General features: G+C 47.1%; 1 protein-coding gene across 1 annotated transcript in view; it reads left to right on the top strand.

Moving 5' to 3' along the window:
* The first annotated feature begins 19,951 nt into the window (after positions 1–19,951).
* The window catches only part of Emilin2 (elastin microfibril interfacer 2), a 59,322-nt gene continuing 57,652 nt past the window's right edge, over positions 19,952–21,621 (top strand). The window contains exons 1-2 of the mRNA XM_028762214.1: positions 19,952–20,094; positions 20,542–20,664. Coding sequence (XP_028618047.1) covers positions 19,952–20,094; positions 20,542–20,664 — 266 coding nt within the window. The remainder of the gene's footprint in view (positions 20,095–20,541; positions 20,665–21,621) is intronic.

Raw genomic sequence — 21,621 nt, forward strand, 5'->3', positions numbered from 1 at the left:
GGGAGGGAGGGAAGGAAGGAAGGAAGGAAGGAAGGAAGGAAGGAAGGAAGGAAGGAAGGAAGGAAGGAGGGAGGCTGATTCCCCCAAACTGTAACAGAAATAGTGAATTTATGAGACTGGGCAAATGGCTCGATGGTTAGGGATTCACTCCTGGTATCTACACTGAGCCTTTCACAAGCGCCTGTTGTAACTCCTGCTCTAGGAGAATCAACACTCTGGCCTCCCCAGCACCCACCACCCACACATGTGGGTGCATGCACACCTACATACAACACACACAAGTAAAGAATATTTTTAGATTTTTTAATGTTATGTCTGTGGTGTTTTGTCTGCATGTAAATCTGTTACCATGTGCACACACTGCCTGTGGAGGGTGTTAGGTCCCCTGGAACTGAAGTTACAGGTGGTTGTAAACTGCTATGTTGGTGCTGGGAATCGAACTTGCATCCTCTGGAAGAGCAGCCAGTGCTCTTAATTGCTGGGCCATCTCTACAGCCCCCAAATAAATACTTTTTGTTTTGTTTTGTTTTGTTTTAAAACAGGGTTTCTTCTTTGTATCCCTGGCTGTCCTGTGACTCAGTCTGTAGACCAGGCTGACCTTGAACTCACAAAGATCCTCCTGCCTCTGCTTCCCAAGGGTGGGATTAAAGGTGTGTGCTACCATAAGTGGCCCCCAAATAAATATTTTTTAAAATGAATCTATAGCATTTTATTCATATATGCTATCTGTAGATTCTATGATCAAATTAGTTTGTTAGCTAATCTTGCTCTTTGTTTTTTCATGTTGCGGATTGAACCTAACCAGACTCTCTCAGATGCTTGTCCCTTGCTATTAAACTACATCACCCAAAAGTGTGTGTGTGTGTGTGTGTATGTGTGTGTATGTGTGTGTGTGTTGTCTTGGCCGCACTGAAATGGACCCTGTAGCCCAGGCTGGCCTCAGACTTGTGATCATCCTGCTTCTGCTCTAGTGCTGAAATTATAAGTGTATTCCACCACCATGCCTAAGTGTTAGAAGTGGTCTTCCCTAAGGAACTGAAGCAGCCTCTGGAGGACCCTGTAGCCTAGGAAGTTAATAGCTTTGTTCTGTAACTGGCCTTCCTTGGTCCTTTGCCACTGGTTGCTCATGTCTTACTGTGAGTTTCCTGAAAGTTAATACCAAGCAGTGTTGTAAAGATTTCAAACTTGAGTTGTAAGTGTTTGTGCCTGTGTACACTCTTCCAGGATGAATACAGACTGCCCCCATTTGACACACCTTTAGCCTTTCATTATAAGGCAGTTCACCCTCCAGTGAATTCTTCACAGATATAGGAGTCGTTTTATTAGAGATTCAGTGTCTTCCCAGTTAAATGTGTAAGATAGCCTCACAGCTTTCTTAGTAAATACGGAGACTAGATATATGATATTTCAATGATTGCACTCAGTTGAGCAATGTCCTCCGTCACACAGACCTATGGGTATGTATGTCTGTAGGACCCAGCTCACTGCGGGCAGTGCCTCGGGCCCTCTGGTGGTGTGAAGGCAGATGGCCCTGGCCTGGATAAGAAAGGTAGCTGAATAAGCTAAGTGTATTTCTATCCTCAGTGGTCTCTGCCTCAGTGCCTGCCTCTAGGTCCCTGCTCTAGCTTACTCAAAGTAAATCCCTCCCTCCCCTAGTGGCTTTTGTCACGGTGCTTGTTAGACTTCAGCGAGAAGCTTAGAACAGACAACACCAGACCAAACGGTTCCAAAGGGGAGGGGGTCTATTCAGGGCAGAGGGCAAAGGTGGGGAGAGAAACGGGAGAAGACAGTGGAAAAAGAGGAGGGAGAGAGGAGGGAAGTGGAGGCCGGCCATGACCACGTGGAGAGAGCGGGAAGGGAAGGGGGAAGAGGCGAGGGGACAGAGAGAAGCTAGAGGCAAGAGAGCAAGAGAACAAGAGAGAGAGGAGGAGGCAAGCAGCCCCTTTTATAGTGGGAACGCCTACCTGGCTGTTGCCAGGTAACTGTGGGGAGGAGCACACCTTGGCGTTGCCAGATAACTGTGGAGGTGGACTTTAGACAGAGTACTAACAGTGCTTATCACAGCAACAAAACCCAAACTAGGACTTAGGGTCCTAATGTGTAGACCAGGCTAACCTTAAAGTCAGAGATCTTTCTGCTCCACCTCCTGAGTTCTAGGACTTAAGGTGTGTTTATTTGTTTCTATGAATAATTACTTCTGGGAAGCAGAGTTTGAGAGCCTGAACTTAATTTCACCTTAGGAGCAAAATGGAGACTAAATACAAAATGGCTCCAGTTATGCTAAAAGGAGTGAGCCTTGACAGTTTTCTTTTTAGATTTGTACTCCATTTTTGGAAGGTTAACATTATTTACCAAGAAAGAATTAAGTAAAGAGAGAATACATTTTCTTTTTCTTCTTCTTCTTTTATTTCTTTTCCTCCAAACAAGGTTTCTCTGTGTAGCTTTGGGTGTCTGGAACTTGCTCTGTAGACCCACTGGCCTTGAACTCAGAGATCCGCTTGCCTCTGCTTCCTAAATTCTAAGATCAAAGGAGTGTACCACCACTGGCCTAAGAATACATTTTCTATCTTCTCACCTCTGGGGAAGGGAATAGAGGACAAGTTGGGGGACACCACCATACTGAGAAAAGTGATGAAGATTTCCTATTAAACTAGTACTTTCTCTGTCTCTGTCTGTCTGTCTGTCTCTGTCTGTCTTTCTGTTTCTGTCTTTCTCTGTGTTTCTTTCAGTCTCTGTCTCTGTCTCTCTCTCTGTCTCTCTGTCTCTGTCTCTGTCTCTGTGTGTGTGCACATGTGCGTGTGCGTGTGCGTGTGTGTGTGTGTAGCTCTGGATGGCCTGGAACTTGATTTGTAGACCAGGCCGGCTTCTGTTGCCTTTTCTGGGATTCAGGGAGGATTCAAGGCCTGTCCCACCACACTGGGCCAATAGCTTCAAACTCACAGAACTCCTTTTTCAGCTTCCTGAGGGTGAGAGCCAGAGAAGTAAGCCACCATTAAACTAGTGAGATTAGCCATGAGTCTGTCCTTCAAGAGAGACCACAGCTGCATGGTGTTTAGAAACAGTTCAAAGCTTAAGTGACTTTCATTTGTCACCACTGACAACTTCCAGGTGGCTCTTGCTAAGAAGTGCCCTTTGGATTTCTCCTCCTCCCCTTCTTCCTCTTCTCATTCTTCCTCTTCTTCCTTCTCCTCCTCCTCTTCTCCTCTTCTTCCTTCTCTTCCTATTCTTCCTCTTCCACCTCTTCTTCTTCCACCCCCTCTTCTTCCTCCTCTTTTTCCTTCTCTTCTTCTCTTCTTCCTCTTCTCCCTCTCCCTCTTTTTTCTCTTCTTTCTCTTTCTCCTCTTCTTCCTCCACCTCTTTCTTTCCAATACTGGGGATTGACCCTAGGGCCTTATACATTCTGGGCAAGCACTCTTACCCCTGAGCTGTATCTACAGCATGCAACGTCTACTGAATCTCACTCATTTAAATAGCAATTGGTTTGCTCTTTGTCTGAATTTAGCTGACCTCTGTAGCTTTCTCTCCGCTCCCTGGGACCTCCATCCTTGGGGCGTACTGTGTATCGGGGGTCTATTGGTGGCCTTGCTTCCTGGAGAATATTCTAAGGAATCTGGACTAGGGAGAGGGCTAGAGAGGTGTTGAGGGAGCTTGCAGCTGCAGAACCAACCAGCAAGACTCTTTTCTCCTGTCTCAAAAATTCTGCCTAATCTGCCTAGCTAAACTCTTTTGCCATTGACCAGTTCTTGTGCTATAGGAAGCTGTCTCAGAACTAAGACCCAGCTTTGGAGAGCTTCTCTGGCCTGTCTTATCCCTTACTGCTCCCAGTGGGAAACTACATATACCCAGAACCATCTCCCTCACCTTCAGATTCTTTAAGGGGTCTCCTCACAGAGTTCAACCAGGGATGCAGTTGGTCTCTGGCAGTCCAGGAAGGGACTATAGGCCCATCAGCTAGGATCTGGGGAGGAGGGGAAGTCCTAAAAGCCAGTACTTGTCAAGGCCAACCCAGTCCCAGTGACACTCTGTGACTCTAGGAGAGGGGCCAGAGGGCCAGTCTATTTCTCTTGCACTTTGCTGAATTTGGCTCCCTGAGTGTAATGGTTTGAACAAGAATTGCCCCCCACTGGCTCGTATATTTGAATGCTTGATAACCCAATTAGTAGAACTGTTTGGAAAGGGTTAGCAGGTGTGGCCTGGTTGGAGATGAGTCACGGGGAATGGGCTCTGAGATTTCATGCCAGGCCCAGTCGCCTCCTTTCTCTGCTTGCTGCCAGGGAGGGGATCAGGATGTAAAGCTCCCAGCTACTGCCCCAGCACAATCCCTATCTGCTTCCTGCCGTGATGATCATGAACTAACGCTCTAAAATGTAAGCAAGCTACCAATTAAATGCTTCCTTTTATAGAGTTGCCTTGGTCACGGCGTCCCTTCGCTCCAATAGAACAGTAACTAAGACCCAAAACGGGTGACACGTAATGGGGCCGGCCCCACTTTTCACCAGGAGACAAGAACCTGTCATGCAGCAAAGGCAGGTGCCCCAGTGTTACGTTTTCAATCCCACAAGTGACAAAGGAAAGCACGTGTCATCTACTCGGATAGTATTTTGCAAGGTAATGCCTACCCTACCTCTAAACTTTATTCCCAGAGATAACCAGGGCGGGCAGCCAGTTGCTCTAAGGGCACATCCTGAGTGATTCAGACTTCAGAACAAAAGGAAACTACATAAAAAGAAAAAGTGGTGGGGGTGATTCTGGGATGAGAGCCGCATTGGCAGGGGGTTGGGTGGGAGTACAGTGGTCAGGATAACTGGTGGGGTGGGGACTGGCAGGGGGCGGAGCTTGCTGTCTGCTCTCACTCTTAGGTAGGAAGCACAGTGGTCAGGGATAACCTCCCAACCCAGGGAGGATGACTGCTCCATGGCATCAGTCAGAAGACAGGCTCTCACTAATGATACCCACTTAGTGAAAAAGACAAACGAGGCCCTGGGAGGTCGCCCTCAGCATCGACAGCGGACATGAGAGTGTAGTTGATAAAGGACCAAGCAGAATTATGGAGGCTTAGATTTGTTTATGTTTGTTAAACAGTTGCGGGTGTACCTAAGTGAAACTGCCATTCCCAGTATCTGAATAAATAAACAAATACATAAAACTGGTTTGTTCTCCCGTTCACCTTGCTTCTGAGTTAGCATGCTCAGGTCAGAGTCGCGCAACAACTACATGTCGGTTTCCTGGATTCCACCGTGTAATGTTGAGCACTCCAGACTCTGAATGCCACCTTCCACTCTACGCCCCCACATAACCCACAGACCATGGAATTGGTCGATCAGCAGTCTTTAGAGGCCTACTATCTCCCTGCTTTCTTTCTTTCGTTCAGTCAGTAAGTATTCATAACTGCCTGTAACTCAAGTTCCAAGGTGAGTGAGTAAGAAACAATCCTCTTCAACAAACCTGTGTTGGAGGGGAAGGGAGAAGGTTTAATACTACAGCGCTTGCCATGTAAGTGTGAAGACTGGAGTTCTAATCCCCAGAGTCCACATGAATGCCGACAAGGCGTGGCAGTCCTCCTATAACCACAGCTTTGGAGGGTTTGAGTGAAAATGGCTTCCATCGACACAGGGCGTGGCGTTATTAGGAGGCGTGGTCTTGTTGGAGGAAGTGTGCTTCTGTGTGGGTGGGCTTTGAGGTCTCAGATGCTCAAGCTCCGCTCAGCATTAAGTCTCTCTCTTCCTTCTGCCCGCTGATCTGGTTGTAGAACTCTCAGCTCCTTCTCCAGCACCATATCTGCCAGAAACCACCCTGCTTCCTGTCATGATAATGGACTAAACCCCTGAACCTGTAAGCCAACCCCAATGAAATGTTTTTCTTTATAATGGTGTCTCCTCATAGCCATAGAAACACTATAATACAACAGCTTTAGGGAGGTAGAAACAGAGCTCGCAGGAAACCACAGGTCTGATGTTTAGACACTTGCTGCGGCTGCAGAGGACCTAGGTTTGGTCCCCAGCACCCACATCAGGTGGCTTATAACTGCCTGCAGCACAAGTTCCAGGGGGTCTGATGTCCGTTGACCTCCATGGGTACCTGCATACAGTGTATGTAAGACTCACACATATACACATAAATAACATTTTTAAAATTATTGTTTTATAAAAGAATACTAGCCGTATCGGTAGGCTCTGGGTTTAATTTTGGGACCCTGCCTCCTGAATAAGGAGAAAGAGTGATCAAGAATGATTCCCAACATCCTTGGGGTTCTACACATAAACACATTCACCCCATGTGTTCACACACACACATGTAAACATGCCTACATGCACACATACACATCACATACATACATACATACATACATACATACATACATACAAAGGGAAAAGAAAAACAAAAGAAATAATCTGCCTGTTGATGGACAGGATAGATATAACATTAGGGGCAATTACTGCAGGAAACCCAGGGCATTCATGTTCTGTCATGTTCTGTCATGTTCATGTCATGGTCAACAATGTTTACAGGGCTCAGTTCTCTTTCTGAAGATTTGTTTATAGAACTGAATGTTTATGAATTGTGTACCATGGTGTGTGTGTGTGTGTGTGTGTGTGTGTGTGTGTGTTGCTGGGGATGGAACTTGGATCCTTGCACATGCTAGGCAAGGGCTCTCTACCTCTGATCTAGGTCCAGGTAGATTTAATTGAGAACTTTACACTTAGGAAAACGACAGTCTGAGGCAGTGTAGACGCAGCTCAGTGGAGGAATACTTGTTTGGCTGTGCGGAGCTGTGGACTTGATCCCCTGTGGCAAGCAGGCAGGAGGGAAGGCCACTGTTCAGTACGATCCTATCATCCCGGTGGTACTTAGGAGACAGAAGAATGGTACATTAGAGCCCTACCCGAGCTACACAGTAAGGTCAAAGCTACTTTGGGCTACACAGCAAGACCTGGGTGGGAATGGGGGAGAGAGGACACTCAGCCCATAGGCATCCATATTATCTACTTTTTAAATAACTATTTACTTACTTACTTACTTACTATTTGAGTGTGTGTGTGTGTGTGTGTTTGCATGAGTTTATGTGTACGAAGTATGAAGGAACCATCAGAGGCTAGAAGAGAGAATTGGATCCCCTGCAACTAGAGGCAGTTGTGAGTCACCATGTGGATGCTGGGAACCAAACCCTGGTCCTCTGCAAGAGCAGTAAGTGCTCTTAACTGCTGAGCCATGGCTCCAGCCCTGTTTTATCTGTTTAAATCCCCAGTAGTTGAGGGAACAGTTCTTTAAGGACTGAGCCATCTGAACGACGTTCTGAATCCCCTGTTCTAATCCTCCTTCTGTTTCTCCCAAGAACCCCAGCACACCACTGTGCCCCAAACAGCCCTTTAGAGAGTACGACCTCAGAATAGTTGAGAAATTAAACACTCTGTTTTTATGTTTTGAAAAGTTAGGGGTAGACAGGAGAGTGTAATAATAAACCAGAGTGCTTTCTTCTTTGACTCTCCGTGGTGCCTTGAATACGAAATTATGTTCTCACCTTCTATTTTCCATTGGTCCTTAGCAATTAGAGACTTTTATGTGCCTACAGCAAATGCTTTGTTGACCTGGTGTTCTTACCAGGCAAAGTGTCCTGAGAAGCCAGTGGCGCCTGTTCAGCCCAGACACTGAAGGGGACACAGTGCCCCACTGCTGCGTATATTTTCCTGAGGAGTTTAAAGCCTGGTAGAATGAACTGTCTCCGAGTAATTTATTTGTAATCTGATTCAACCCGAGAAAACCAGCCAAGGAAAACCCATGCAAATATCCAGCTCCACGAAGAACCAAGCAAACAAGCCAGTCTTAAGTAACTGAGTTGATTTCTTGTACATATTTGCTTGAGACAAGGACTTACTATGAAGCCCAGGCTGGCCTTGAACCTACCACCCTGCCTCAGCTTTCTGAGTGCTGCAATCACAGTAGAGTGCCACCACACCTAACTATTTCTCTCTCCCTCCCTCCCTCTCTCTCTCTCTCTCTCTCTCTCTCTCTCTCTCTCTCTCTCTCTCTCTCTCTTTTAAAAACAATATAAATACCAAAAGTTCTCAAAATGAACCAGGCAGTAAGAACACAGGAGATCTCTGATGTTAAATGTAACTCTGTCCTGATTTCTGATTGTACTGTTTGCACTGACCTGTACAGTTGGCTCAGCCTTTAAAAAGACAAGCGCTAAACAAATATCCTATTACTTTTACTTCACTTCAGTTCTCTTAGAATGACCATATAATTTATTCTCAAAACCCAGGCACTTTTAAAGATCAAAAGAGATACTAAGATTAATTAACAGTATTGGCCGATAGGCAACAGGAGCGACCTGGAACTCACACAAGCAAATCAGGTCTCTGGTTATCCTATCTGCCTTATGATAAGGGAGAAAAACAGAGTGGCGTTGCCTGCAGCCTTTCAGTGACCTCAATGCCCCCCTCCCTTCCAACCTCCTTCACAGTGGTAGGGAGCAAATCCAGAACAGCGCTGATCTGGGTAGGAGCTTGCCAGTGAACTGCTCCCTTCACGGAGGGTTTTAACAGTGGCAACCTCCACTTTCCTCAGTCTCGCCTGGCTGGTGTGTATCCTTCTCTTCCTGGGTCCTTACGGGCCATGTCTAATTTACTAAAAGTACGGGAGCTTGCATGGCGACATATGCCTGTAATCCCAGGGCTCAGGTGGTGCAGGCAGGGAGACTAAAAGCTCAAGATTCCCGTGGGAGCAGGAGCAGAGACTCAGGGGTTCCGGCCGCTCTCCGTCCTTCCAGAGGGCTCAGCACCCTCACCTAGCAAGCAGCTTACACCTGACTGTAACTGGAGCCCCAGGGCATCTGGTACCCTTTTCTGGCTTCTTTGGACTCTCAAACACATATGGCACATAGTCCTCAGACACAAACATATACCTTGGGCGTATAAATAAAATAATTTATACTTTCAAAAAAAAATTTTTTTCGCCAGGCAGTGGTGACGCACGCCTTTAATCCCAGCACTTGGGAGGCAGAGGCAGGCGGATTTCTGAGTTTGAGGCCAGCCTGGTCTACCAAGTGAGTTCCAGGACAGCCAGGACTACACAGAGAAACCCTGTCTCGAAAAAAAAAAATTTTTTTTCTTTCAAAAGATTTATTCTTTCAAAAAAAAAATTTTTCTTTTTTCCAGTGAGAGACCAGATCTTGGGTTCAGACTCCATCTTAGAGAACTTAAACTAGGTTGAACTCTAACTGAATGGCTAGTCCCCCAATAAATCTGCACCTCCAGGTTACAAGCCTGCCCCTGACACTTCAGTTCCTAACAACCACAAACAGAACAACAGAATTTAAGTTTATTTCGCTCCCAGCACCAGCCAATAATGTTAAAGGCCATAATGCCCCCCAATCAAATGTGTGCCAGGTTAGATACCCCCTTCTTGCCTCTATAAATACCTGCTTAAAACTGAACAGGAGGGCTGCTCCATCCTGTTCTGCTGCGTCAACCTCAGCTCTGAGGCCCACACTTGAACTTATGAATAAATACCCTAGTGTGATTATATCAAAGTCAGCTCCTGCTTGATCTTTTGGGGTTCTCAAGTGCTCCCTAGTACAACACCAGACAGGGTTTCTTTGTGCAGCTCTGGCTATCCCAGACTCATTCTATAGACCAGGCTGACCTCAGAACTCACAGAGATCTGCCTGCCTCTGTCTCCCCAGTGCTGGAACTAAATTTGTGGGTCGCCACCACCCTGCTCAGAAATATTTTACAGACCAGCATGAACAGCATAGCAAGATCGTATCTCAAAACAAACAGAAACAAACAAACAAACAAACAAACAAACAAAAACGCAACACACTTACAGCCTCTGGCTATCAATGGGAGAGTTTGCCAAGCATGGGCAAGGCCCTGAGTTCAACCCACAGCACCACTGAAATTAAAAAATACCTTTTGATATTATTACACATGTAAGGTCCCATTCGGTGTGTCTTCTGTGTCCATTTGGGATGTTATGGATGATTCAAATAAGACCAAGCAGAAAAGCAAATAGCTCGGCTTTGCCCCACTGCAGCCCTTCCTAATCAATGGTTCACTTTTCTCAGCGCCTCTCTGTCTCTGTTTCTCCAACACAATCCTTGAAGGTTGGGTTTTTTACTATTCTACCTTCTGGCCAGGGGACAACACTAATCAAGGGAGGAGGAAACTAGGTTTGCATTTTTCCTCGTGTCCTGTTGCCTAGTGCAACATCCAATGCACAAAACTTCCTTCATGTTGCATCTAAACAAATTCTTTCAAGGTGGGCGAGGCACCAATAGAACCCAGGCCTCCTGCATTCCAGGCAAGTGCTCTACCACCGAGCTGCACCCCTAGCCCCTCAGCAAATCTTTCCCGGTCACAGACTCTGTTACATTTTATTCTTCCTTCACTTTCACTGGAGCATAACTCCTCATTGTTTACAGATCCTCTCCACTTCACTTCTCAGTAAAGTTTACTGATAGAGCATCCTAGGTCCTCTGGGGGGAGGTATGTGCAGGGTATGTGTGTGGTGATGGGGGGGGCGACTGAGTCACTTCTGCAAGTGTTCCCAGCTGGACTCCGACAGGCATCCTGCACAGAGTGAGTAGATGCTCTCCCTGGTAAATTTGGAGTCACTTTTTTTGCACTTTTGTGCATTTTTGGCATAAAAACTGGACTTTGGAAACAAAATGAAATGTTGCAGGGTATTTGATCACACTGGGAATCCCAAGATTGTGTTATTTACTGGAAAAAACTTGGTTTTAGTAGTAGTGTGACTCAGCCAAAGGCTCTCCACCTGAATCTCGTATACAGGATTAAATCAAGTCAATCGTAGGTCAAGAGGTGGCTCAAGTAACCAGTCGACAGGAACAGAGGAGTATTGAGAAAAAATCCATAGAGAGTAAGAGGGAGTCAGGAGGATGGAGAGAGAGACACACAGGAAGTAGAAGGGAGGGACATTCAGTTTGAAGGAGGTTTCTTGAGACATGAGAGAGGGGATTCCTTGTGGGATGTCTGCTGAGGAGGAAGGTTAGCTGGGTCCTTTCTCTGCCTCTCTGAGCTAGCAGGCCTTCACCCCAGCGCCTGACTCCCAAGTCTTCATTCGTAAAAATCCAAGGATGGAGATTTTGTTACAAAAACAATGAAGCATGTGAAATTATCTTCTATAATGTTTGATTTCACGTTTCTTTCTCAATTGTGTTTCGTTAGTGATGTCACTGTTTAAAATGGTTGCCAAGTGTAGTCAAGTGTAATGCTGACTGCGGTCTGATATTCTCAAGCATTACAAGACTGTGCTGTGTATCGTGGACAAAACAGATTCATACAGCCAGGAAGTGAAATGTTGCTGGCTGTGAGATCAGCATCAGATAACCAACGTGTATCACCTTGATATTCTCGCTGCTGTGATAAAGTACGCTGTCAAAAGCAACCTTGAGGGAGAAGGGGTTTATTTTGGCTCACACTTTCAGAGGGGTAGAGTCCTTCATGGTGAGGAAGACAGGGCAGGAACAGTGGGCCGGAATGTCTCATTGTGCATCCAGATGCAGGAAGCAGAAATGAAAGGAAGTAGAGGGGCTGGAGAGATGGCTCAGCGGTTAAGAGCACTGACTGCTCTTCCAGAGGTCCTGAGTTCAAATCCCAGTAATCATCTATAGTGGGATCCGATGCCTTCTATCTGGTGTGTCTGAAGAGAGCGACAGTGTACTCACAAACATACATACATTCATACATACATACATACATCTTTAAAGAAAGGAAGGAAGTGGAGCTGCCTGCTGTGACCCACTCCTGTCAAGCCTTCCCCGCCTCTTCCAAACAGCGCCGCCAGCTAGAGACAGAGCGGTTAAACACCCAAGCCTATAAAGGATATTTCATATCTGAACCACAGCATACATATTTTGTTCTTAGTAAGAACCAGACACAAAGTGATATCTGTATGTATAAGCTGAGGTTGATTGACTGACAAAACCTTGTGCCTGGAGACTTGTAGGAACCTAAGCCTACATGTCTTCTGGGCACAAGTGTTCAGTATTTGCAGTTCTGGGTAGCTGGCAACTTCCTTGGTAAATACACTGTTTAGCATCACACAGTGTGAAATCCTAGAGGGAGTTAATTTGCACAACAATATGGCATACTTTCCTGAGCAGTGACAAGACTCTGCTAAAATGTAATGGTTTATACCATAGTCATTAAGCACCGTATGCCTACTTAGAACATTTTATTGATTCTAGAACAGTCAAGGCCATCCTATACATAATGATGACTGCAGCATATGCTGGTGCAGCTCATGTATACAATGATGTTACTGCCCAGCTCTCAGAAACAACTCCAAAGACTACTTTTGGGCTGGTGAGATAGCTCAGCAGTTAAGAGCACTGACTGCTCTTCTGGAGGTCCTGAGTTCAAATCCCAGCAACCACATGGTGGCTCACAACTATCTGTAATGGGATCTGATGCCCTCTTATGGGGTGTCTAAAGACAGCTACAGTGGACTTACATATAATAAATAAAAACCTTGGGGCTGGAGCTAGTGGGGCTGGAGCGAGAGGGAAAAGGGAAGGGTGGGAAAGACTATTTTTATTACTTATTTCTTACGACAGAAAAGACATGTTCAAAACCAAAATGTGCTAAGAGGGCTGGCACATGCACATGGCCAGAACCCAGGAGGCGGAAGTAGGAATATGAAGAGATTGAAGCCTGCGTGGGCTGCATTTCCACATCTCAAACACCCGACCACAAAACCGAAGGAAAATGGAATGGAATCTCACATGTAACATATGGCAACAGGTAGTTTTCTTAGGCCAAATAAACATGGGGAAAGGCCCATGATATTAGTAACTAATTTCCTTTTTGAGGAAAAAGGTATTTACTATTGAATAGCCCAGAGTTCAGAGTTTATATATGATGAGTTATTAATCCCCCAGACAGCTCATTAAATCGCTCAGAAAATAAATTCCTTTGAATGTAGGGATAGTCTCCATAAGCCGGGCCTTCCTTGGGGAGCAATGGGGGGAAGAGTCAAGAGCCGAGTTCTCTGTCTCGGTCTCTGTGTCTTTGTCCCTCTCTCTCTGTCTTTCTGTGTCTCTGTGTCTCTGTCTCTCTGTCTCAGTCTCTGTGTCTTTGTCTCTCTCTTTCTCTGTCTCTGTCTCTTTTTCTCTTTGTATTCATGTGTGCGCACATGTATGTGTATTGGCCAGAGGTCAATATCACGTGTCTTTTCTCAATCATTCTCCATCTTATTTATGTATGTATTTATGTATGTATGTATGTATGTATGTATTTATTTATTTGATACAGGGTCTCATTATAACCCCATGTATTCATTATGTAGACCAGGCTGGACGTGATCTCACAGATTTGCCTGCCTCTGCCTCCCAAATGCTGGGTTTAAAGGCATGTGCCACCATACCCAGTAGTCTATATGGTTTTTGAGGCAGGTTCTCTCAGTGAATCTGAAGTTCAATGAGTCATCTAGACTGGCTGGCCAGTACATCCCAAGGATTCCCCTGTCTCTGCTTCCCTGGTAGTGGGATTAGAGGCATGTAGTGCTGTGCTCTGATTTGGGGGGGGGGGCGTGCAGCGAATGTTTATTGATGGTATCTCAGAGAGTAAGGAGGGCTCCCTAGGCCCCTCCTGTTGTTATGGGGTCCGGGATGGAAATTGTGAGGGAGATGCTCAGTGTTGGGGACAGGGACTCCTCAGCAACCGAGGGCCTCTCTCTTGCTCTCAGTGTCCTTGCTGGGGTGGGTGGTCCAGGGTTTCTTACTCCTTGGAAGCCATGTAGGCCATGAGGTCCACGACCCTGTTGCTGTAGTCATATTCATTGTCATACCAGGAAATGAGCTTTACAAAGTTGTCATTGAGAGCAATGCCAGTCCCAGCATCAAAGGCGGAAGAGTGGGAGCTGCTGTTGAAGTCACTTAGATTTTTGTGTGGGTACTGGAGATCAGAACTCAGGTCCTTCTGTGTGCATAGTAGGTACTTTACTAAGTGGGCTAACTCCAACCCCAGCATTCTGGGCATTTGGAGAGAGAGAGAGAGAGAGAGAGAGAGAGAGAGAGAGAGAGAGAGAAGACTATATAGCTCTTGTTTCGAAAGATGGTTGGCATCAGCATTGGTTGACTCAAAAAGAATCTTAAAGTCCATAGAGCTTGTCACAAATAAGTCCCTGTATCTGATGGGGGACCCTATACTTGTTGTTCACTCTGCCATGAGTTTGCATATGGTCATGAATTCACCTAAATACAAATGAGGAAAACTGAACACGGACACACCTGTTTTTCTGCAGTCACTCTGCGAAGCAGACGAGGATGAACCGGTTGCTAACTTTATTGCGTGAACGCCAAATGCTTTTTCCTCTTTTCAGCTTCCTATGGTTTGAATTCCCCAGGTGTGTCAGCGTAAATTACATGAGGGCGCACACTCCTGATATGTCTTTCGAAGTTTCTTTGCTCTGTAATCTTCAAGGACTTTGTCTTCCCCATCACTTTAGACAAGTAGAGCAAAGACACGGAAAGGACACCTTAAAGGAGACCAAGAAATCCAGGCAAAAAAATACTGAATTCCAGAAAGTATAGGATCAGATCTGGGAGCCCAAGAGTTTAACCACATCCTATATGTAAATTAACTCATTGAATTAAATGCTCCAGACTCTGCTGACTAAGATGGGAGATGTACCAGCCAGTTGCTGCTTTAGTAATCTTCTCCCGCCTCCCCCTCTCAGGAAACTGAGTGTCTGGGTTTACTGGGGAGGTCTGGCAGGCTCTCTGCCCCCATAAAAGTGCTCCCGAACACCACCTGATGAGTGCCATATTTCACTTTATTTTTTAAAAAATAAAACAATGCAAAAATGCTTTATTTAACAGTTGTAGGTCATCCCATGGGCTAGGTGATGGTTATCTAGGATCTAGCAGCAAGGTCAGCCCAGTGTCCAAGCTTGTATTTCTAACTCCAATAGGATGAGCATGTAACCCTCTCCACCAAGGTCTTTGACATTTCAAATGATAGAGTGACTGATGTCCTCATAAATTCCACACACGCCTGCATGCACTGTCCCTGGGAAACGGTCCTGCCCAGCACTTCGGTTACTCTAGTCAGATGGACGGGCTCCGTGTGCCTAGTGTCCATGATGGTAGCGAGTCTCATTTTATTTTTAAAAAATATATATTTTATGCCTGGCATTGATGGTACACGCCTTTATTCCCAGCACTTGGGGGAGGCAGAGGCGGGCAGATTTCAGTGAGTTTGAGGTCAGTAGCTTGGTCTACAGAGTGAGTTCCAGGACAGCCAAGACTACAGAGAAACTCTGTTTCGAAATATAAATGTGTGTGTGTGTGTGTGTGTGTGTATCTATGTGAGATTTTATATATATATATATATATATATATATATATATATATATATATGTAAGTTATTTGAGAACTTCATAGAATGTATTTTGATCATATCCCCACGTTCATCCTCCCTTTCCCTATGTCCCAACTTTATATCCTCTTTTAAAAAAATAACCCACCAGGTCCAGTTTGTGCCACCCATATATTCTTGGATGTGGAGCCATCCCCTGGAGCCTACAGGGGCCAAACTTAAGTAAAACTGGCCCTCCTCCTTCCTTCAGAAGCCATCGGCTGTGAATATCTCTTCAGCCAGGGGTGGGGTTCATGCACTTCTTCCTGTTCCATGCTGGCAGCAATGCTGGTTTGATCCTGTGCAGACAGCCACAGCTGCCGTGAGGTCATGAAGGCAGTGGTCTGTCATGTCCAGAGGACAGTTTCTCTCTAGCTTTCTCTGACCTCTGGTTCTCTCTCTCTGTCCCTTCTTCTGAGATAGGTGGCAAGCACCTGGTGTTATAACCAACAAGTAAATGAAGAAATATATATATATATTTTTTTTGATTTGGGGTGCTAGGGGTGGAGCCCAGGGCCTCATGCCTGCCATGGCATAAGTCTCACCAGTGAGACTCCCAGGCAGGAATGGGGTTTGCAAAACTGTTTCATCTTGGATTTTAAGGGCTGGGAGTGCAATTTGTGGAGTGCTGCTTTACATGCAGGGGGTCCAAAGTCTAACCCCCGCTCCTACAAACGAAAGTTCATCTTAGATTTTGCTTTGGGCTAACTGATCTCACCAATCAAAGGTGCAGGTTATTATGGGGTACTTTCATCTTAAGAGAAATTCCACCATTCTGTTAGAGTAAACTGGGTTTTGAGAACTCTGAAGGTCATTGGCAGCAAGTACCAGAATCCAAACTTGTAATATTCTGCCCACCATATTTATGCTATTGCTACTGCTGGAACCAGATGACCTGCCCAGTCGCTTTGTTTCTTAATGTGCTTAAACGTTCTCTCTGTACAAAGCTCTGTTTCTTGTGGAAGGTCCTTTTTAGCTCCCGAGTTTGTAACACCCCCCTGTCTGACTAAAAGAGAAAAGAAGCTGTTCCTTTGAAACCCATTGAGTGCTGAGGGTTCTTCTATCTTCTTGGAGAAGCCCTAAGCCAAATATACAGGGCCTCTGTTTTGAGCAGCTTGGGTGATAAGCACGGGCTCACTCAAGGCCTGTCTGCATAGTGTACCCACTCCCTTCTGTGCACAGGAATTGCCTGAAAGCTCTGTAAAGTTTTTGAGCTTTCTCATGGAAACCAGTAGTTCTTCACAACACCTAGCCTGTAACAGATTCCCAGAACAGCCAAGTACAGCATCACAAACCTATAACTCCAATGTTAGAGGCCGAGGCCGTGAGTTTAAAGACAACCGGGGCTTTATAGTCAGATTCAATCTCAAAAACCAACCAAACGAAGAGACTTGCACATAACTGGTGCTCAGAATAAAATGTATCTAAATGTAATCATCATTTTTTTGCTGATTAAGTGCAGCTGTCTCTTGGGGTCTGAGGCTTGCTCCCACCACCCTTATGGTGGCTAAAACCTTTGAGTCTACAAGACCCTTACATAACGTGGCATAGCATTTGCATCTAACCTGAGCACACGTTTCTGAGAGCCTCAGCCAGCTTCAGACTACTTATCATTTACTACGTTACCTACTTATAGAAATCTACTTATGGTTTACAATGGAAATACCACTTAGAATACAGTGTTGCTATGTTGTGTTGTTCAGGGACCGATTACAAGAGCATATTGAATGCAGGCCCAATTTTGCCTTTCCATGTATTTTTATGGTGTGATTGTTTGAATCTGTGGATGTGTAGCCCACAAGGACAAAGGCTGAATGGTCAGTCCGTCATCTCAAAGCAGGGTCAACTCTCTACGTCTTGAATGGCCTCCTGCTTTGTTTTGTTTTCTGGGTTGGGAATTGAACATATGGTTTTACATGTGCTAGGCAACACTGTAGCACTGAGTTGTATGCACAGCACTTCCTGGAATGACTTTTTTTATTCAATAGAAAAAGCAGCTTGTGCTACCAGGTCAACTCACTTCCAAGTCTGAGAATTGTCCACACTAAAAGCAGTTGGCACAGGGTATTGAATCTGCTAATGCTAGCACTTGGGAGGCAGGTAGATCTTTGTGAGCTGGAGGCCAGTTTGGTTTACATAGTAAGTTCCAGGTCAGGGCTTCGTAGTGAGACCCTGTCTAAAAATAAATAAATAAATAAATAAATAAATAATTGAGAAAAGGAAATTGGGGCCAGAGAGATGGCTCAGTGGTTAAGTGTACATACTGAAGATCCTAGCTTGATTTCCAACACTCACATCAGCCTGTTCACAACATCTGCAGGCACCAGCACTTTTATACACAGGCATGCACTCACACACACACACAGGAACACACAGGCACACAGGCACACATACACACACGGGTAAGCACATATGCACATACACACACACACCTTGCCGTTGGATATAACTTGTGGGTTGCCCCCCTTTTTCCCCTTCACTCAGTCTCCATTTTTAGACTACATCTTCCCCACAACACTCAATGGACAAAATGGAGGTTGCAGCCGGGGTGACAGAGAAGTCAAAGAGAAAGGCATAGATCGGGTTACACAGGATAGCCTTTTATCTCTGTTATTTCTCCCCCAGTGGCTCTTTTGAAGGCCGGATGACTTCAGTCCTCTATTTGCATAATCTTCCACTTCGAAAGTTCATGAACAGATTATGTCCTTACATGGTACAATTTTCTACTTTGGGAATTTTTCTTTCTTCAATTTGCAAATCAAAAGGACCCAATGAAACCATCAAAGCAAAACATATGAGAAATAAAATAACCAGTGACTTTACTTAGTTTTATCAAAACATAGCCAAGCTTCCCGGTGCCCCCAGCTCACAGCCACCAGCCTCATGTTAGTTCACAGGTACAGCAGAGAGCCTAGGTATGCCAGCTAGGGAGTGTAGGAGCAGCAACTAATCTCAGAGGAATAGCTTTCTCTATACCGTCTAGAATACCTCTCCTTGGTGGTACAGTATGTAGCCTAGGCTAGCCTCTGAGGTGAGTCTCCTACCCCAGCTTCCCAAGTGGAACACCACACCCTCGGTGGCTGATTTTATCTGTGGGGTTACTTCAGTCGAGCTATAGAGAAATTGGCAAAGACCCCTGTAACTTTTGAATAGGCAGAAAACACGACCAACAGAGGGAGCTAGGGAGGTATGGAGGGAAGGAAGGACGGAGGGATGGAGGGATGGAGGGATGGAGGGATGGAGGGATGGAGGGATGGAGGAGGGGAAGCGGGAAGGCACCTGCAGTATCTGAACTATTTAGCTGCAAAGACAAAAAAAACCTATTATAATAAATGGTCTTTTAAAAATGTTTGCCCGCACATATGTGTATGTGTGTGTGGTGCGTGCGTGCGTGCGAGCGTGCGCGCGCGCGCGCGCGGGGGGGGGGGGGGGAGGGAGGGGGGGGGGGGGGGGGGGGGGGGGGGGGGGGGGGGGGGGGGAGGGAGGGCGGGGTCTTATATCCTCTTGTCAATTGCTCTCTCTGGCGCTCTCTCCCTCCTCCTCCTCCTCCTCCTCCTCCTCCTCCTCCTCCTCCTCCTCCTCTTCTTCCTCCTCCTCCTCCTCCCCCCCACCCCGTCTCTCTGTCTCTCTCTCCCTCTCCCTCCCCCCTTCCTCCCCCACCCCTTGTGACAGGGTCTGTCCATGAGCCTGCAGCCTCAGGGCTTCTTCTGCCTCCACTTCCTTAGCACAGGGATTACAGGTTTGTGAAACCCTCTCTAATTTTTATGTGGGTGCCTGAGGACCTGAACTCATGTCTTCATGTTTGCACAGCATTTTACCGACCGAACCATCTGCCTTTAAGACTAATAGAAAGAGAAACATCCGAGCAGGACATCTCCTCTCAAACAGTGGAGTTGTAAATGACAGTTTGCAGCTGCAGGGCGGCATGCTGCTGCGCGCCCAGTGTCCAGCTGCAGCCCGCACATTTGGAAAGTTCAAGGCGCACACTGGCTGCGCCAGGGAGAGCTCCTGCGTCCTCAACTTTCGCCCAAGACCTTAAAGATTATTGGGTAGACCGCGGTGGGGCCTCAGAGGAAGAAATCGAAGCTGAGCCCCACTGCGTAGGTCCCCCGAGGGAATAACTGATGGAGCAGTCCTGGGCTTCTTGCCGGAGAGAGGCCCCCGGGATCGAGGTGGGGATGGTCCGATGCTCGCTGCACTTCCGGAGGGGCTGGGGGCGCGCTCTTTGGAAGGTGAGAGGAGGAGCTGCTGGCGTTTGGGAAGAGATCAAAGGAATGTGTAATTGGAAATTCTGTAACCGAGACCCCGGTTCCTAACCCTTTGGCTCTTTCCCCCGAACCCCCTGCCGAGAAGCGAAGGGCCCAGAGATGGGAAAGGGAAGAGTCACGTTTCGGAGAGGGAAGTGAAATAAAGAGGGCGGCACCCGGGGGGACCTGTGCGTCATTGAGGGACCGCGGAGCGGCCAGTGCGGAGGCGTGGGGGCGAAGAGCCAGAGGGGCCGCCGAGCGCCCGAGCCCGCTGCCCGTTCCCGCGGCCCCGCAGCCTGCAGCCTTGTGGGGCTCAAGATGTGTCAGGAGACCCCGCCCCGACCCCGAGCACCCAGCCGCTGGATGCCGGCCCTGCTGGCCCTGCTGGCCCTGAGCGGCGCGGGACTGTGCCACGCGAGCTCGCAGCCCGGGTACCACGCTAGGCCCAGTGCCAGGAACAAGTAAGTGTGCGCCCCTTATGCTCGCCCCCAGCCCTAGAGTCCCAGATCCTCGGTGGTCACTCCCGAATTCGCCTGCGGGCTCTGGAGCTGCCCTGCCAATGGCGACGGGCGGTAGCAGAGAGGTCCCCATAGACTTTTGGGGCGTCACCACCCCCGGGTGACCATGTGCTCCCCACCAGGTTCCCGAGCATCCTAAAGCGGACCCGGGCAATGGGGAGTGTCCGGCAGAACTACGGGATCTGCCGCCGATCCCGAACATGAACACGTCCAGGAGCCCGAGAGTTTAGAGCTCTTTGGTGTTCCAAAGACACAAGAGGCACCCTGGGGTGGCGGCTTTGGCAAGCTCCTGCCTTCGGCGCTGGTGACCGCCAACGTGTTGGGTCAACTCATCTCCCCCTTCCCCGCATTGTTCTCCAAGTTTACCCAGCTCTTTTCTCTCTACCCCAGGAACTGGTGCGCCTACATCGTGAATAAGAACGTGAGCTGCACGGTGCAGGAGGGAAGCGAGAGTTTTATTCAGGCTCAGTACAACTGTCCGTGGAACCAGATGCCCTGTCCATCCGCTCTGGTGTAAGTCGGGGAACACGAGGGCCGAACGGGTGGGTGAGGTGGAGCACTGGGCTTCAGACCTTGTGGAAATCTCTTCCAGACCCTCTACAACGTCTGAGAGCTGCACGGCTCGCACCACGCTGGGCTATTTAAGAGCGTGCTGTTCTGCGTGAACCTTGAAGATTCGCAAAATTTGGGAGTTTGTGATTCCCTAGGCCACAGGAGAGGACGAACAAAGCCCCCACCCCCATCTCTCTCTCCCTCTTTCAATTTTATTACTAACATAAGGCAGCTGAACCTAATTAGATCCATATTGTATGTTCTGGGTCGCATAGAGATTCTAAAATGTTTTAAATGAAGGATTAACTGAGAGGTTTGACTGGTTGAAGTTCTGAAGTAGTTGAGTTTTGTCCCAACTATCCTATTCAGCGTTATGATTTTCTAAACTAAATTTCTCAGGTTGCTTTAGAACATTCTTTTTCTTCTCAAGTTAGATTTGTGGATTCATGAGGCAGATCTCAGAATGGAATAGCCCTTGAAGATGAGCAGAATAGTTGAGCATCTTTTTGCTCATAAAGATTCCAGCATCTTAAAAATGGGGATGGGGGATGGTTTGTTAGTGCAGATTCTTCGAACACGTTGTATTCATCCGATGGTGATCAGGAAGGTCTTTGAGTTTTTGTGGAAGCGGATCTCAGGAGACCGCTGATGTGGATAAAAGGCTGTCGGGGACACGTGATGGTAGGGATTGTTTCCACTAAGAATAAGTTGTTTGTCTTTGAGCACATTGTCAGCGCCGCACAGAATGGTCAGTGGTGGGCAGTTCTGTCTCTGCTCAGGCTCAGGACAGGCTGAGCTTTATCCCAGCAAGCTGTTTCAGGGGGCAGGGAGCAGACGAGGCTGTAGACACGTAGGTCACTGGGTCTCACCCAGGCTACGTTGGGGAGCCACAAGCAGGGGTGGAGAGTTCCTGGGAGG

Source organism: Grammomys surdaster, unplaced genomic scaffold (genome assembly GCF_004785775.1).
Source record: "Grammomys surdaster isolate TR1022 unplaced genomic scaffold, NIH_TR_1.0 132, whole genome shotgun sequence".
In the NCBI taxonomy this organism is placed as follows: domain Eukaryota; kingdom Metazoa; phylum Chordata; class Mammalia; order Rodentia; family Muridae; genus Grammomys; species Grammomys surdaster.